This window comes from Genypterus blacodes, unplaced genomic scaffold (assembly GCF_046128005.1).
Source record: "Genypterus blacodes isolate CSIRO-AG114 ecotype Tasmania unplaced genomic scaffold, CSIRO-AGI_Gbla_v1 ptg000017l_1, whole genome shotgun sequence".
NCBI classification, from domain to species: Eukaryota; Metazoa; Chordata; class Actinopteri; order Ophidiiformes; family Ophidiidae; genus Genypterus; species Genypterus blacodes.
The window spans coordinates 7,094,987-7,112,760 of record NW_027466831.1 but is presented as its reverse complement, the minus strand read 5'-3'; the positions used below and the strand labels follow the sequence as shown (position 1 = coordinate 7,112,760).

General features: G+C 41.2%; 1 protein-coding gene across 4 annotated transcripts in view; it reads right to left on the bottom strand.

The window, feature by feature from the left end:
* itpr1b (inositol 1,4,5-trisphosphate receptor, type 1b) overlaps positions 1–17,774 on the bottom strand; it is a 57,301-nt gene that overhangs the window by 26,476 nt on the left and 13,051 nt on the right. For 2 of the 4 annotated variants that reach the window (XM_076141016.1, XM_076141017.1), the window contains 25 exons: positions 17,560–17,732; positions 17,121–17,240; positions 16,845–17,039; positions 16,506–16,757; positions 16,282–16,423; positions 16,040–16,193; positions 15,699–15,892; positions 15,481–15,607; positions 15,279–15,333; positions 15,009–15,174; positions 14,678–14,845; positions 14,473–14,544; positions 14,229–14,366; positions 14,007–14,132; positions 13,701–13,901; positions 13,300–13,551; positions 12,855–12,980; positions 12,506–12,634; positions 11,366–11,486; positions 11,073–11,257; positions 10,497–10,645; positions 10,276–10,387; positions 5,251–5,286; positions 3,374–3,503; positions 1,805–1,989 (listed from right to left, as the gene is read on the bottom strand). In XM_076141016.1, coding sequence (XP_075997131.1) covers positions 1,805–1,989; positions 3,374–3,503; positions 5,251–5,286; positions 10,276–10,387; positions 10,497–10,645; positions 11,073–11,257; positions 11,366–11,486; positions 12,506–12,634; positions 12,855–12,980; positions 13,300–13,551; positions 13,701–13,901; positions 14,007–14,132; positions 14,229–14,366; positions 14,473–14,544; positions 14,678–14,845; positions 15,009–15,174; positions 15,279–15,333; positions 15,481–15,607; positions 15,699–15,892; positions 16,040–16,193; positions 16,282–16,423; positions 16,506–16,757; positions 16,845–17,039; positions 17,121–17,240; positions 17,560–17,732 — 3,708 coding nt within the window. The remainder of the gene's footprint in view (positions 1–1,804; positions 1,990–3,373; positions 3,504–5,250; positions 5,287–10,275; positions 10,388–10,496; positions 10,646–11,072; positions 11,258–11,365; positions 11,487–12,505; positions 12,635–12,854; positions 12,981–13,299; positions 13,552–13,700; positions 13,902–14,006; positions 14,133–14,228; positions 14,367–14,472; positions 14,545–14,677; positions 14,846–15,008; positions 15,175–15,278; positions 15,334–15,480; positions 15,608–15,698; positions 15,893–16,039; positions 16,194–16,281; positions 16,424–16,505; positions 16,758–16,844; positions 17,040–17,120; positions 17,241–17,559; positions 17,733–17,774) is intronic. The other 2 variants (XM_076141018.1, XM_076141019.1) reach the window with 1 other exon arrangement.

Below are 17,774 nucleotides of genomic sequence, written 5' to 3'. Positions count from 1 at the left end.
CCCATAGCTTTGTGTATTCACCAACATATGAAGATGACATAATACCATGCTGGCATATGGAGAACAGCTAGCACAGCTCTGGGCCTTGGATGAATTCATTATAAAGCCAACTACCATCTCTCCATCTCCCTCTCTTACTTTCTCTCTGCCAGACATTTAGTTGGCTTGGCTGCTGCCCTGGATTACCTCAAAAACAAACAAACACACTGCTTGCAGAAATCTGCGGGCATGTTTTTGTCCTGCTTTTCATTTAGACAACAAGAACCCTTCTGTCCTAAAAAGGGGGCAGGCAAGCCATCATTATGCAAGACAAGGAAATGTGATGCATCTGCTGATGTGTTGTAAATTCACTCAGACCATACGTGATCCTTTAACAAAGCTCACTTGTCCCTGTCCCATGCTAGACGAGGAGAATAACACTCATAAACCAATACACTACCCTGCTTATCAACTTCACTGGAAGGCAGCTGCCTTTCACGATCTTTATGAGCACAATCTGCCTTAATATCTAATCTAGGAACACTGTAGCATCAGAGATAGAATAGAAAAGTCCCAATGCAAATAGAAACGTATCTTAAGTGTATACCTAATATTGCAAATATCCTTGTGACAAATGGCAGTGATCCTAACTACTCTCTCAATCTACTGTGCCAAACACTAAAATCTGTGACGCAAAAACACACGTGTGTGAACAGTTGGACATTGCACAAAAAAACCCCGGCCCAGCATAAAGTGCACGCTACATGCTGCTTTCAGGAACAGACTGTTGGCTCATTTGTCAGGTCCTTACCTCAGAGGGTCAATCAGCACATTAAAAGACATGTCAGCAATTTGGAACAGTTGATTTCTCCGCAGGGAGTCTGGTGGGGAGCAATAGGGAGTGGCTTTTCTGCAGTTAGGAATCTATAGGATCTCTCCTGAGGCCTCTAAAGGTTTGGGGCTTTTACTGCCCTCTTGCAACTAGCAAAGCGTGACCCAGTTAAGAGCTGGAATGTTAGGAGGCCCAGGGTTCTGGTCATTATTCACGCAGACAGGGAAGCAGGCAGGCAGCACCTTACGTAACAGGAGTCATGTGAGTGCCTTTGTGTACACTCTGGTAAGCTGTTAAGCTTTGTCAGGTAACAACACTATGCAAATAGCAGGCCATTATGCAACGGGCCTGTTTATGCAAGAACACACACACACACACACACACTCCACAGAATACACACCGGAATATCCACACATGCCTTATAAGCAGCACACAAGCTCAAACACGTTCAGCGAGAGATCACACTCATGTTCTGGAATACAGGTGCAAATACAGTACACCTACATATGTGAACACATATCGCCCTGCACAGCTGAAATGATGGAGTTGGCCTCAAAATACAGGAGCTCTATCCTCTTTCAACCTTGCTATGAGGTTCACAAAGAGTTACATTACCATAGCAACCCCTGGCTGGCTGTAGGGAGGCAATGACGTGTTTGGCTGCAGAGCTTGGACCTCTCCCAGCAGACTACTGTTCCGCTTCCTTTCTAAATTCTCTCTCTCCTCTCATCCATGGCTCAAACTCACTTTCCCTTTTTAACGTCACAAAATGTCAGTGAGTTCAAACCCATGAGGAATTCCACAGCAAATAGCAAAGTTAATCTTCAGAATGCGTTCCTGTAATATCATAATTTCTTAAATCACAGAACTGAAACTTTGAGATAACATCTACTTGTATCTGTTGTGGGAAGTACTGATCTCATCAACACTTCCCACTGATTCTCTCCCACAGTGTTCCTGATGCACGCTCTTGAAACCAGCAACCCCTTTTACCTGGATCACAGTGTTCCCTCCCTCCAGCAGTGCGATGGCCAGTAGTATGCTCTCCTGGAAGATCCGGTCGCTGGTAGCGTTCATGATGAGGTCAATGACGAGATCGGATGCCCCCTCTTTGTCCAGGTGGCATTGGACCTCTGCCAAACTTAGTTCCCCTCGACCTCCGACCCCAGAGCTGACAACTAATTACAAAAAAGAAACTGGCAGGGTCACAATCTGTCATCATAAACGATGCTTAAATGCATAACTTAAGAGTTGGGTTGTTCCCATCACATGTCTTTATGCACTTTGGTGGATGCTTTTATTCAAATCTCGAGTAACTACATACATGTTTGGCAAGTGTGGCCACGTGTGGAATGACACCTTATGGCACAAAGCTTTGATGTTAGATGTACAATCCTCAGATTTTGAGGTTTGAAAGACAGCAGTCAAATTAGGTAAACAAGGAACAAATGATTAGTAAGTAAGTAAAGCAATAACATTCAATTTGAAAAAGCTGTGAGCTACATAGGCCCCATTGTGACAAAAGAAGTTTCCATGATGAAGTTGTCATTTCACTCCATTCAGCCACAATAATATGAGATCAAGTACATCTCTCCATGGACGTACTTATGCTCCTCCTGCAGCTGCTGGCTCCCATAGCCATGCAGGGAAAGTGGTGAGAGGACAGCCCCCATCAGAGCCATCTCTGGCTGGGTGAGCCACTGAATCAACAACGCATCCCATTCTAGCTGGAGCTTGGCTCTCAGGTCGCCTGGCAACAACACGGCCTACGTTATGCTAAGGAGAGAGCCTGTATGCTCAGAGGAGTAAGGTCCAAAGGCTCACAGGAGGGCAAGGTCATGGCTGCGAATACTTCTTTCTAAAGCATTACATTTGAATGATGAACCAAATCTGTAATAGGAGTTGGCGAGTCAGGGATGAAAATCTGATAAATGTATGAATGTAAGTCTTGACAGAGAAGAGATTGAAAGATGGGTGGAGGGAATCCTTTTATAAGCCATGTATGCACACCCTTTTATGATTTATTTATAGTAGTGAATTGTGTTATTGTCAGTCACACATGCACATATTGGCACTGCTTTGCATTGTTTCTGGCAGGTGATGTCATGTCTCATCACGAGAGAGGAATCTACCCTTTGCTGTTGTCCATCTCTTCATCTCTTCCAAATCACACATTTTTTCCAAACAGATTACAATGGACAATAGCTTAGTTAGATACAATTCCAAAACTACCAAACTATATTTGACGTAACACTTCAAGTCAAAGGGGGAAACACTTGTGGCCTTCCTTAAAAAAACAAAAACATCCCTCTGAAGTATCAAGGAAGACAAATTGTGATGTGTGATGTTCTCATTCCCCGTTTTAGTCATTAAAGGACGTATCTGTTCTCGGTTGCCATATTCCAGATTGCAGCTATATACTACTTCCTCTATACTATGTCTAATGCTAATGCTTTGTCCAATTGCTGGTGTAATGACCCAGTTTACCAAAGTGAAACATTTGAGGTCCATCATATCTTTATGACCATAAACACAAAGACACACTCGTATTATTGTACACACCTGTAGGGGCTTTTCCCTGTGCTCCAGGAGTGAGGGAGACACTGCTGAAGGTGGCGACGCTGTCTCTCCTCCCACCAGGTTTGACATTCCCATAGTATCGGTTGACCAGGATCTGTCGGAGAGCTTCCCCCTATAAATGACACAATAAATTAGAAGTCCCAGTACAGTTATTTTATCACGGTAACAGAGGTGGAATCCATCATTTTTATTGGGCTGATGCGCAAGTAAAAGATCACAAAAAAAGCAAAAAATACCCTTTATGGTATAATAAAAACTTGATTGTCTACAACCTCAAGACGTAAAATGGTTACATGAACACATCAAGTGTTCATTCAGCCATGTTAAGTGTATTTCTATAATCAACTGTGCTACCTTTAGACAATCAAATAAAAAGCGAAGTTTTTATAGCAATCTGTCACTGAGGAAATAAAACCAATGCCATACATAACACAAAAAAGCATGACTCTGCTTCTCTAACTAGTTTGAGAATCACATGATCCACAGTGAACCACCACTTTTGCCCCTAAGAAGCCTAATCCCTACTTTCCCTTTAAATAGAGCGTGCAAAGAACATCTTACTCGACTTTTGCCCTCTGACCCCAGTCTCTGATGTTCAAAGGTCACATTGTGCCCCCTCTCAGTTCAACAAATGGAGACGGTCAGGAGATCCAATGCAGACACCGTTTTAGCGCCTATATTAAGGCTGCACATCACAAGCCCTCCAGGAACAAAAGTTAATGTTTATCTGTCAGTCTCAAATCTCAAAGGTTACATGTCATACACCCACTAAGTAACAGGATGTGAGAGAGTGCCATGCCGTGGAAGCAGCGTGACAATGGGTGCACCACAACAGCCAGTCGTCAACCATGAGTAAGATGCTGGCATGGACAGGACACCGTCAAACCAAAGACAGACTGCTTAGTACCTACCCTCCTTTGATCCTCCAGTTGCTTCTGTGGCTGATTGGGATCAAGCTCCTTAAAAGTGAGGTGTTAGCAGAAAGCGATAAGAAAATAATAAAAATAAATTGGAAATTAGAGAAGCAAGTAGAGTGAATACAGTGCATATTAGTTAATTTAATAGCATGCAGGAAATTGGGTGAAAATTAGATCATGCAGTTTAGAGGGAAGTGGTTTAGGGAGGGAAGGTGTGAGGTAAAGTCAAAGTCATGCAAGGCTTCATGCAGGGAAGTGTTCTTCCCATTTCATCAATACCAGCAAATGGTTTATCAATAATAATAATAATAAACCCCAAATGCATCTACCAAATCTAATCACATCACCACCATTTTCTTCAACCCAATAGTCAGACCCCAAGGGCATTGTGATCAATTTCAAATGACTCCCTCATGACTCCACAGTCACAGTGGGAAGAGTAACCATGACATTTACATAAGAGAAAGACAGGCGGCCAGAGGAGAAATGCAAGCCATGAGAGTGAGCATAAAAGACTGTCCAGGTTACATAATTGAGTCGTATACTATACACACACTCTAATGTTGAATCTGGCACAGAAAAACACCACACCCATGACCCACGAACAACCTTAATGTCAGGAGATTGGACTTCAACCAGAACCAAGTGATGAATGGAAAGATGAATGGAGCGACAGAGGGGAGAATGTGTGTACAAGTGAACAAGTTGGAAGCAAAGACCAACATTTTGCAGTACTCATGTCCAACAAAGAAGAAATAAGATTCCCTCAAGACAGGAAATATGTGAAGACCAGATGTGACTCTTATTATCTAGATAAGAACATATTGAAAATGGAGTGTAATGGAATGGAATCAAAAAGTCAAGAGTCAGAGTGAGACATGAAACTGTGGACAGCAATGATCCATATTAGTTTACAAAAGTCAATATGGGTCTTAAACACACCTCAGCAGGGACTTCAGGCTCAGGTGGGGGTGCCAGCTGATTGGAAATAAAAGGATGGGTTTAGTAAGGGTTTGAAAATGTAGTTAGTTAGTTAGTTAGTCAGACTCAGCATCCTCATGGAAATCCGTAGCTAACAATGTACTCATCTGCCAGATCTATTTACTGATGGAACAGGGTATATAGCGCTCTTCTCATTGCATCTGGCCATCTACAGCTCATTGAGATTGCCAGTTAGGTGAACAACTACTCATAGAGAGCCATAGGCAGCGATGAAGAGGACAAGCAGACATTGGTATGTAAAATTCTAGAGATAATGGATTGCAAAAACCCGGACTGACCAGAGTGATATCTGGTTTCAGTTCAGCATGCATCTATTGCCATTTGCCTTTATTGTACAAAAACAGTCTTGAGCCTACAGCAGGACATTACTGTGTGCATTACTGTGTTTAAAAACCCTGTTCCCTCCTGTCCCTCCTGTTGCAGAGTGCTGTTACCTGGCTTCCTCCTCTCTGGCATGGTGAATTTACAAAAGCAAGAAAGCCAAGAGCCAAACGTTTCGAACAATAAGCAAGAAAAAGACTTGATTGGTGATTGACAATAATATTCTGATTAATCGATTTCAATTTTTTGGGAAAATAAAATTAAAAAAGAAACACCCATAACTTAAAACAGAAAATAAATGATAGTTTAGGTTGGTTAACATATAGAGACAAAGACAGAGAAGCTGTGCTGGTAGGACAGTGAATATGGGAAACTGTAAAGCTGAAGGAACATCCAAATATGGGTTTAAGTCTCCATCAGTAACCCTGTCATGCCGTTTTACGCTGATTAATTGTGCAACTGGACAGGAATTTCCCTATGTGGAGCCTCTTTTTACGTTAACACATTGATTTCCGCCGAAAAGTGGATGATGCGAGTTTGCATCCACAGATGCAAACTGTCTCTAAAGTCTTCAATTTCATAATTCAATTTGCACTGAGCATGACAGCCATCATGTGAGTAATATGACCTCATTTTCTATCTTAACCATTATGAGCAGCTTACTGACGCATTCTCATATACAAAATGACTCTTCAGCTGGAGAGTGTGACCCCTCAACGGCCAACATCATTTCCACCTGCCACATTTATGACAATGCTAGGCAAGGTAATATTGTGTGAAGGTTACGTTAGGTTAAAGCTTGGAGCTTAAGCCCTATCTCAAAACACCCAGACACAGCCAACCCTGTTCTGTCTCACCAAGGTGGGATATAATGGAGGAGACTAGCTTGTTCTATAATCAAAGAAAAGGGTTCCTATAGGGAAGGGCAGAGGAGCGGTTTGTAGTGTGCCTTTCCCCTCTCACAACGTCACATTGGCCCTCAGGCCTTTAGCGGCTTCAAACTGGCAGCATTGTCAGTATCTTCTAGAAGACGTCTCCACTTCACTTTGATTGGCATTTACAGTTGGAGGTCAAACATTAGCATAAAAGTTTTGTGAAAATACAACTGAAAATTGCTGGCTCTTGTGTAAGTACTGGCCCAGACATGGCTGGAATACAAAAATCCTGCAGCAGTAAGTTAGGATAAGTGAGCCATTGCTTCATGCTGCTGAGCAACGTCTGCAGCTCCCTCTGTTGACTGAACGGATAACAGTAGCATTCTCCTCATTTCACCCACAGTAGCACATGAGGATAGACAAGGACAAGCAGAGAGTAACTGAGGTTGGCAGAGGCCATGATGGGAGTGGCAGCGCTGGATCAGTTGCACATTGGCACAGTGAGAGAACATGAGTGCTGGGGCAGAAAGTGGAAAATGAATTCGTGAAGCAAACATGGTTATAAACAGGTTAGAAAAATGCATTAGCAAAAGGAAACTAAGGGGCAATTTACAAAAAAATAAAATTGATAAAAAATTACTAATCTTAAAGAGACATCGCCTCCTTCAGCCTTTTGGAAACTCATAACTGCACATGTACATGGACACATGAAGTCAATGATATAATGAAGCCTTGGCTGATATTTTATGAACATTCTATTTCTGGTAGAATGTGAAAGGGGAACCATCATCCCTCATTATCCCTCTTGCTCACTATCCTTAGATGCACAAACCCAGGGGCACAGATGCATTCACAGGTGCATTCTCAGAAATAATAAGAGACATACTGGGGTTGTTTAAAAAGTAGTAGCACCGACAAATGCACTCACCCCTTGAGACACGAAAGGCATAAGAAGGTGCATGGCTGTCCAGTAGTGCCAGAGAGCAGCAAGTGGCAACATGTGGGGTTACATAAGCTGCCATGCCAGTGCTTCTCTTACTGAAAGGAAGTTGGAATTTTGCCCTACCGGTCTGATTCAGGGCTGATATGAGATGTCTTACTTTGTCCACATACTATACATACAGCTGGCCATTAGGGCAGTGTACAGCATGGTGTTTATGGTGAGAGTGGCCTTTGTCGTATGTTTGTGGAGGTGAGGACATTTGTGTATATTCTTGAGACACTACATAGGGAGGGGCAACAACAAGGCACTTGTTCCTATGAACAACCCTGTTTTTGTGGAAGCAGGGGATTTCCATTGCTATCAAGCAGCAAGGAGGGAGGGAGGAAAAAACGGAAAATAAGTCAGTGAGACATAGCACACCGCTTCCTGGCAACACTGGAAAGACCCTTTAGAGCAATTTGTCCATTTTCCCAACTCTTATTACTATTCACTTCCTTTACACTCAACGGCTTCTTGATTAACCGACGTCTGTGTCATTTCCATGCTGGTACACAATTGCTAACTTCTCAAACAATTTGTACTTCTTGTTTGGACAAATGAATGTATCAAATAAAGCAAAGACACTACCAGGTTTTCTGCAAATATTAATGTGTGCTCCACAAACCAAGATAGATACAGCAAAGAAAGATCTAAATCAAGGTTTTCTGTCTCTTTTGTAATGGGTGACATGTGGTGCCCCCTGTACTTCATAAGGCAAAGCTCTGTGGGGTACACTCACAAATCAGAAAGAAGACTTCTGTTTTTTCCATTTGCTATTTGTCAAAGGTCTTGACGACACACATACAGCATACAGTTGTAATACCCTTAGAAAACTGGATGCAGCTGCACACACTCCAGCTATTTACTTGTGGGCTGATATTCAGTTTCTAGTACTGCATATATGAGTAGCCCTAGCTATATTTACACTCACACCTGCTGTAGTAATGGTGGCTAAGGGCTTAGGAGGTGAAAACTCTGTCTGAAAAACAACCATCAAGAGGGCATTTAAAACTCTGGTGTTGTTTTCTCCTCCAAAACATACATATATGCAGCAATGAAACACTTTGGTTCTTTCAACAAAAGAACCAAAGTGTTTCTATCTGTAAAGGCTTACTGGTTATCAAAGTTATTGGTGGTTATCAGTGTTGAATCAATTACCACCTCTGAGCAAACAAAAACGTTTTCTTTTTACCGCCAAAAAGCCACCAATTTTATGAAAAACAAACAGAATGCAGTAAAACGTTAGGTATGCTGTGTGGAAATCGTGTACACTAAAATAGCATCTACTGCTGTATATTGACACCCAGATAAAATGAAAATATTGATCTCTCAACCATTCATAAGCTCATAATTCCTCTCCATAGCACGGGTCGCACACACACTGCACCACTCTCCAGTGTGACAGGTCTAACAGAGACACAAGACAGACCTCCTCTCTTTAAGTGCAGAGCTCTACAGCAGAGAACCGAGGCTTCCTTTCCTGATGTGAAATAATCATTTTGCTGTTCATTGACAAGGCTTCTTTTGACATATGACAGACATAGCTGAGGAGAGGTACTCAACCACATCTGCTCTGCTATCAATCCAATTGGTAAGGGGATGTGCTGAACATTCTTGCATCCCATTGTGGGCTGCTACAAGTACACTAGTTAAATCTGAAGACGCCTTTTGGATGAACGTCCCAATGTCTTCAATTTGAATAATTTAGTGGAGTGAATATCATATTCCCTGGATGACTGAGATGAACCTTCACAGTTCCTACAGTACACAGACATATAAAGCTACAGGTATATTCTATTTTAGTGAGGGATAACGTAAGCTAAGGCTAGGACTGTTACATTTGAACACAGAGCTTAAGAGGAAGGCTACAATGAGGGATGGATCAAGCTGCTGACGGGTGTCACAAATGCAAATGTGATGCTGGAATGTCTCTTTGCAGCACAAGCACATTTACATTGTTAGTGGGAGACGGTAATCAAATGTACACCACAAAAGTAATAAGAAAATGATCAACCTCAGCCACATCCATTTCATCATCAAAGGCAATCAGCTGGAAGAGAGAAAGTGTAGGGAGCATAGAGTTAGTAAAGCTCGATTAGTACGTTTTAGCTCGGCTTGTTAGAGTGTAAACACACTCACTAACAATGTTAAGTTAGTAAAACACAGAGATGACAGCAAGTTAAAACGCTGAGCCAGAACAAGTTCGGCCGTACAGTATAACTTTGTAATATCATGTATATGTGCATTGACTTCACATTTCCTGAGTGAAAATAGAAAGTCCACCATGAACCGACTTCATTTTCACTCGTGAAGTCATGTATACATTGTTGATTAAGGATTTGCTTGAGGAAAAACACAGGTAGAAACAAGCTGATAGTTCTGGGTCAGCAAAAGAACGAGGAATTAAGTGCATTAGTGTTAGAGAGAAAATAGATGCTTCTGTTGATAATAGTCTGGTTGGTATCAACTGCGTAGTTATTGAGATGCATGCTAAGAGATTCTTCTTTTGTCAAGGTAAAACAAGACGCAGATTGCAGCACAGAAACTGCCACGGTCATCTCCATGCCTATTTAGCTAGAATTAGTTTTCCATACAGGATCCACCTTGTGTGACACAAGTGCTCAGTCGCTTATATGATATTTAGAGTTTTTCACCCTATGTTTCACAATAAACTACAAGCAGTGGGAAATGTGCAACTGTTCCCTGAGATGTCATTAGGTAGATCTCAAATATGGATGAATCTTCCACTCCAAATTAAAGACAACAAAACAACATCAGTGAAGGTACCTTCTCTCCATAGCCTCTATCTTTAGTCATCATTTCCCTCAGTGTCTGTAGAACTTTGATGCACAGGCGCTCCTCATTCTCCTCAAGCAACTGCTTGGTGTGTTTGATTAGTCTGGTTATGGAACAGAATGAAAGAAAGTATTTGAGTTCATAATAGCAGCAGTTCCCCACCCAGCAAACCTGATCATTGATAAAGAAACCAATATTAGTTTTGGACTGACTTTGATATGAATCCGCCACTTTCACATTTCTTCCGTGCTTCTGTGTTTTCAGGGAAGAGCAGCTCTGGACGATGAAGAACGTCCACAAGCACTGACAGCTCAGCTTGGACCAGTGGCCTAAGACGGTCTTCCAAAGCTGATACTATATCCTACAGAGAACGAGGGAATAAGTTGGTCAGCAAACTAAACAATTATCAATACTGACCCTCAGATTCCCCCTAAAAAAAACATGCATATTTCCTGAAAATACTTTTCACTACTTAGCCAAAAAACAGATGTTTCCTGTGTAAGAGGAGATAGCAGCTGGTCTCAGCCAGCAAGGTCATAATGTCCAGACTCTTAGTGAGAACATTTAAGAGTCATTTAACAATGAATACATGACGTGTTTTTTTCGAAAATTTTGATCCTTCCTTTTCATTCTTTTCTTTTTCTAAGTCATCATGTGGGGTTAACAATGAGCACCCTGTACACTTGATTTTATAAGGTATATATCTTAATAATTAAGTATGAAAACTGATTGATGCTGTATAGAATACAGTACATCATCAATAGCTTATACCAAAAAACAGAACCTACCTGTAGCCTCTCAATGATGTTTCTGTAGTCTTTGCAGATGGTCAGGCCAGAGTCTCGTCTGGAAGTGTTCTTAGCTGATAGTCTCCAGTTCAGGATGCTCTTCTGCACAACATTATTGGACTTGACAAACAGGTTGTTGACCTGACTGTCCAAGTCCACCGGGATGGCAATGGCTCGGCTCTTGGCTGGGAAGTGAGTATGAAAATGTTTCTATCTCACACAGACTTTTGTTATAAATTGTGGTGGAAAATCTTCAAAAGTAGACAGAAAGCAGTGTTAGTCTGATCCCTTACCCACATCTGAGAGTACTTTGATGCAAGCCTCCACTGAGGCCTTCTGAAGAGGGTTAAGCCAGTTACAGTGGTATACCCTAAACACTCCCTGTAGAAGCTGCACAAAAACCGGTTGACGAGTCTGTGAGATGGAGAAAGAAAAAAAAGAAAAGGTGAAGACATAATAAGAGGACAGCAGGAGGTAAAGTGCATTCTTTATGTAGAGGACCTGATGAAGAAATTTGTAAATTAATTTTAAACGATCATCAGTAAATCAAGTACATTCATTGGCTTGCGCTTACATTACTACTACTACTACACCAACCAACTCAACCAACTTGTGTTATACAGCTATACATATCGTCCAGGGAGGTCTACAGAAACAACTATAGTGAGCATGTGAAAGATTCAGTTATTGGTTATTATCAAAATGTAGTCCCAAATTTAACTGAAGTTACTATCGATCTCTACCACCACAACAGTGAGGGGATAATCTATCACCTGGCCACAGCACTAGAGTACAATAAATACCTCCGTTATTTTTCCAAGAAAGGCGGCCTGTTACAGGAGAAAGGGTTGCGATGTCATTATGTATTGCGAAACCTCATTAAGCAGAATTCTCAGAATATGCGATGCGTTGAAAAAAATCCCTATTTCTAAAGAGCCAACAAAACAAAACTACTCAACATAACAAAAATGTAATCCACCACAAAGTGACGGCATTGGGATGTTTGAAATCTATGGGGGATAGTGGTCACACTATAGGGAAGAGAGTGTGCTAGAGGACACCACATCAAGGACAACAGTAACCAAACAGAGTGACCAGATTTGTGTCAGGGCATCATCTGGCCGACTTCCCAAGAAAATCTTGCACAACACACCGACATATTTTGGAACAACAGAGACTGTGTGCTGACTAAGCTTTAAAAATGTAAAAAACCACAAATGACACCGTACTTCTTAACAATCGGAGCCTGTTGATAAGGAACATACCTAATGGCTGGGAAAAAAATATAGAGGGGAGAGTCACTATTACTTACATACATATGGCGAGCCAGCTGCAGAGGGAAAATTGTGATGTGGTTACAGTTTATGTGTGAGGAAGGGTTTACCCTCAAGAAACCCCCTGAGAGAAAAGCAGTCAAAAGGAACTATGATTACCTGCAGGCTGGTGCTCTGGTCAGAGAAAGGAGAGCTAAAGAAACATGTGACAATGCTCATGACAGTCTCCGTTACATAACGCTCCAGAATGGTATCTGCATGCTTCCTGTCACTGGTGTTGTTGCACACCTAGACAAGGACAAAAATGAGATGATGCCTTTGCACAATACACAGCCACTGAATACACATTGTATGTAGGCAGAGGGTTTACAAAGGGCGTTCAAGGGGGTTTAGTGTTCATACCCGTGACATAAAATCTATATTTACATTAGAAGCGGTTACTGCATCTATTGATCACACTGTCATAGTAACAGTACATTCAACATACATACAAGACATTCAGGCTTACCCTACAAATGTCCACAAGGAAATTCTCAAACAGCTTCCACATATGATTAGAGGTATAGATCTCCTTCATCTCCACCTCTGTGTCGACATAGCAGTGGTTCAGGAAGTTGATATAGGCGATTTTCACCTATGAAGATGCAGACATAAAAATGTAAGAAGCCGGATAGAGAATAATAATAGAAATTGTTGTTATACATTTATCTAAATCAAAGTTACAAATTAATTCATATCAAACAAACAGATATGATATAACAGATATATAAAACCAGAAAGGGCAGGAGCAGAGCAATCAAGACAAATTATAAGGTACAGTTATTTAAAATCAATGCAAGAGTTTCAAGAAGTGATGTAAGAAGTAACTATATTATTCACTATTAGGGAGAACAGAACAAAAGCAATGCTACAGCTCAATATTGTGATTATTGATAAGGAACAGTATCTTGTACCTCAGGGATACAGTCATCATGAGTGACCACACGTACAATATCGTCCAGTGGTAGCAGTGAGTTACACTTGATCTCAGTGTAGACGTTCTTGCCCTCTGTGCAAACTGCCAGCAGCTCCACTAAATGAATGTGGTACATAAGAGCGCTATTTTCATCCATGCGGTCCCGCTCTGAACGCATCATCTGTACTAGAGTCTGGAAGGAGGCACGATCATTGTAGAAGACCAGGACATCCTCTCCCGAGTTCACCAGCTACATGACAAAGTCACATGATAGAGAAAACAACAACATATTTTTAGGTATAAAGTCCACAGTATATTTGTTTATGTTAGTTATTATTTTCAGAATTTGATCTCTGCTTTCATCGAAAACACCTATTTAAGCAGGAAATTAGGTCTGACCTCAGCCATGACAATGTCCTGACACTTCTTGATGAACTTGTTTTCCGCCTTGACAATGGTCTGCAGGAACTTGAGGTATTGGACATTGCGTCCATGACTCTCAGTACAATGGACAAAATGCTGAACCACACGCTCGTTGATCTCACTGCATAACTGGAAGTTATTCATGAAGATGTGCTGCATGGTGACTGCCTCCAAGATCTGAGAGTCAGAAAAAGGTACAAAAAAGAATAATTATTGGTGGCAGAGAATACTAAAGGGCTGCCTTGTTTTTCCAAGAAGTAAACTTAAGTCAACAATACTCACCCCTGGATTGAGGAACAAGTTGATATGCTTGTGGAGAAGAACCTGATTCTGCTGGTTACCTGCACAGAAATTCTGCAGGAATTCATGAGCCTGTTTCATGATTTCCTGCATACGGATATCCTCTCCCTAATAAGATGAGACACATAAGGGCAGTGTCATGGATGAAAAGCCATTAGTTTGCGTAAAAATAATTTTCAACAATATATATTTCCAGTATTGCACCTTCTCATAGGGTATCTGTAGGAGTTCAAGCACCACACAGTGAGCTCCCATGTTTCTCAGCAGCCTTTGCTGTTGTTTTCTACTCTTCTTTCCCGAGCTTCCCTCCTGAACACAAAGCTTACTGAGGCGCAGCAGGATCTAAAGATATAAGGTAGAAAGGTTTGAATTAGAGGACACACGTAACACATAACAAAAACGATATAAGAAAAAATACAATATAAGATTAAAACCCATGTGAGAATACCTCCTTTACAACCCTGTAGTTGTAACTGCTGGTGCTTTCTGAATCCTTTTTGTCAGAAACATATGTATCACCCTGTAAACCAATGAACAATAAGAAAAGGCTGCATTATTCTGCAACTAGCTTTTTGAACTTCTGAACCTTCCTATTTCAATGGCTCACCAAATGTGTCTGAGTTTTCAGTTTCTTTTCGGTATTTCTGACCCACCTTCTTTTTGCTGTCAGACTCCGAAGGTCCATCTCCATCCATTCCATCTTCTCCTTGCCTCTTGTACACCCACAGTTCAGATTTCTCCACTATCGAACGCAGCTGGTCAAGGTCTGACTTGATCTGCTTGTAGTTATCTACATCCTGGCTGGTCACCAGCAGCTGGACCTGAGTTTTTAGCATTAAGAGTTGAACTTTGCATGAACTTTAAGGTAATCTGGGAAACAACTTCTCTTCTTTCTGCTGCCACTATAACTTTTCAATTTACGAGTACAAAACCAGATGTGTGCAATGTCAAAAGTAGAAAAAAAGAAAACGTGTAACACCCTACTTGTTTGAAGGCCATTAGGACCTCCTGCCTCTGGCTGAAGTGCCTGAAAAGCAGGTGAAGAGCACCAGATACAAGGGGAGGATAGTCATGCATTGTCAGGTGGAGCAGGACCCTGAGGAACGTACGACCACCGTGGTCATCCAGGTCTAATGGAGTGTTCTCTTCGCTGAAGACGAAGTGGAACAAAATTACATCATATTTTCCTAAACAACATGGTTCAAGACATTGTTGAGTACTAGAAAAAACTTTTACTGCATAGAAATGGATTACCTTCCTCCAAAGATCCCTTCTGCCTGTTCCTCAATGTTCTCAAAGTCCAGATTTCCTAAAATTTAAACAAGAATAAATACCTCAAAGAAAAATGTAATAATTTATTTATTTCAAGATTGCAAAAAAAATATATATTGGTAAAATATAAACACATTTTATAGTGTTGTCTGTAAATCATCTGGGTTCATGTTGGTAATCTAACCTGTGACATTATTGCTTCCATTTTGGTTGGCAGTGTTGTCTGCTTGTGGGTTGGTCTCATCAAACTCACGCTTGAAAATACAAAGCAGGCAGGAGATCCTGTAGTCTAGCCGTACATTCAAGATAAACTTAAGGAAAAGAAAACACAAATTTATAAAACAGACAAAAAGGGATTACTTAATGATGCTTTTAAAGGGAGCGAGTTTCCTCTTGACGTACCTGTAGAATCTCAATAACCTTGAGCTTCGTGTCCATGACCATGATATCTTCTCTCTCTGGCTCAGTCTGTGCTTTAACTACATCTCCTTCGGGTTGATGAGTTGGGGTGGTGGGCAGTAAGCTGCCTCCTCGCAGCACTACCTGGGTCATCAGCTCCCCTACTCCATGAATTGACTTCATCACGTTACTGCCAGCTACAGTATATTTAAAGAAAAACCAACACAGATTTATGAATAAATGTCATATACTGTATATAACATATGGTATGTAGCATCAAACTACTATCATACAATATTTGCTTCTCTAAAGCAGATTGTGAAAAATTGCAGTGAGACTGTTACCTTTGTTTTCTTCTCCCTTATCAATCTTGTTGATAGGGTATATGGTACTAACATGTACGCAGTCTAAAATGTTCAGTAATATCTTTGTCAGTCGAAGCAAATCACTAAAGTTGTAGAAACCAAAGTAGATCAGGTTTCTTGCCAGGTTCACTACCTGTAGAGAGAGATCATAACGATGACTTATACATGTATTTAAAACAGTGCAACCTGATCTGTAAACATTATTCACAAAGACGTGGTACCTCAAAGGTAAGCTTGTTTTTCTCCCTATCAGTGAAGGGAATATTTTGTGACACCACCTCTCGCAGGTAGTTCTCTACAAAATCCATAGTGAGGCAGAATCGCTCTTTGATCTCATCTCTGGTAGTCTCATCATTGTCATAGCTGGAAAAATGTTAGATTCACATCTCAGAGACTTTCGAATGGTAATACAATCAAACCAAAAATACTCATGATGAGAACTTACTCATCAATAGCTATCTTGGAGGGAATTTCAGACCAAAGACGGGCATATTTAACAGGTGTGACCTGCTCCTGTGGATCACGGTCCACATGCATATGCAGCATCAGGCGGCAGAAAGATGCCCTTAGGTCGAAGGGCAGGTCTTCATCAGACATACAGCGCAGGATCAAGTCCACATCCAGCTGTCCAGAGATCTTGTTGATGGCCAGGTACTGGCGATCCAGACACATCCTTGCAAAGAGGTTCAGCTGGCATCTGTGTGAACAAATAGTAAATGGCAAATTGTTCATGGTTGATGTCTAACCAACAGTTTCCTATGTGTTTATACACATATCTTCTCACCTGTAATAGCTGACTACCTCCTGGTCCTCTTTCTGGCCCTCTTTTGCATCCTGGGCCAACTCCCTGACGCTTTTACTACGGATCTCCTTACAATTGTCTTTCCAGAACAGCCATACCTCCTCCTCATCCTCTGCCTCCACTGGGTTCTCTCCATTTGTTGTTGTTGTCTCTATCTCAAACCTCGACAAGACCAGCCTGGTGAACAGCACAAAAATAATTCTTCTTTCTACTTCATCTTAGCGAGATTTATAAAGTTAACACTAATAACGCACTAACTTAGTTTCAATGAGAATGTCTGCATTGGATGGGTCCAGTACTGCATTACAGATGAGCTCCTGGGTCACAGGGATAGACTTGTTCATGGACACGCATAGATCTGACAAGTAGTCCAGGAACCTGGGTGTAAATAAAAATGCATAGAAAATTCATGGATGCAGGAAAAAAAGAGTTTAAGATTAAGCAGGAATAAGGATTTTGGAGCCTATGTTCCCTCTCCAAGTATCATAACAGTTCAAAATGTGAAGATTTATCCAGAGTTCCATTACATACAGTTCCATTCCTAATTCTCTAACATACAGAACATTTATTAGACATTCAAATAAATTCCTTAAAAGCTATTGTAAAAACAAGTCGGACCCAACCCTTCCTCAATTGCCCCCTCTGTGCCAATGTATTAATGACATGAGCCCAGACCTGTCTCTTACTGGAGTCTCACCTGGGCTCCCTGTTCTTCCTCACTAGAGTAACAAACGTATCTATCTCAGCAGCAGTGATGTGTTTCTCCAGGAGCTTCCGATTGTTATGGAGCAGCGCTGTTATTGTGTCTTCTGCCAAGACATCATAGCCTATCTGCTTCTGCATGAAGCGAAACTGTTTGGCTATATATTCCTGTAATAAAAAGGGGAAAAAGAATAATCACAGCTAATCAAG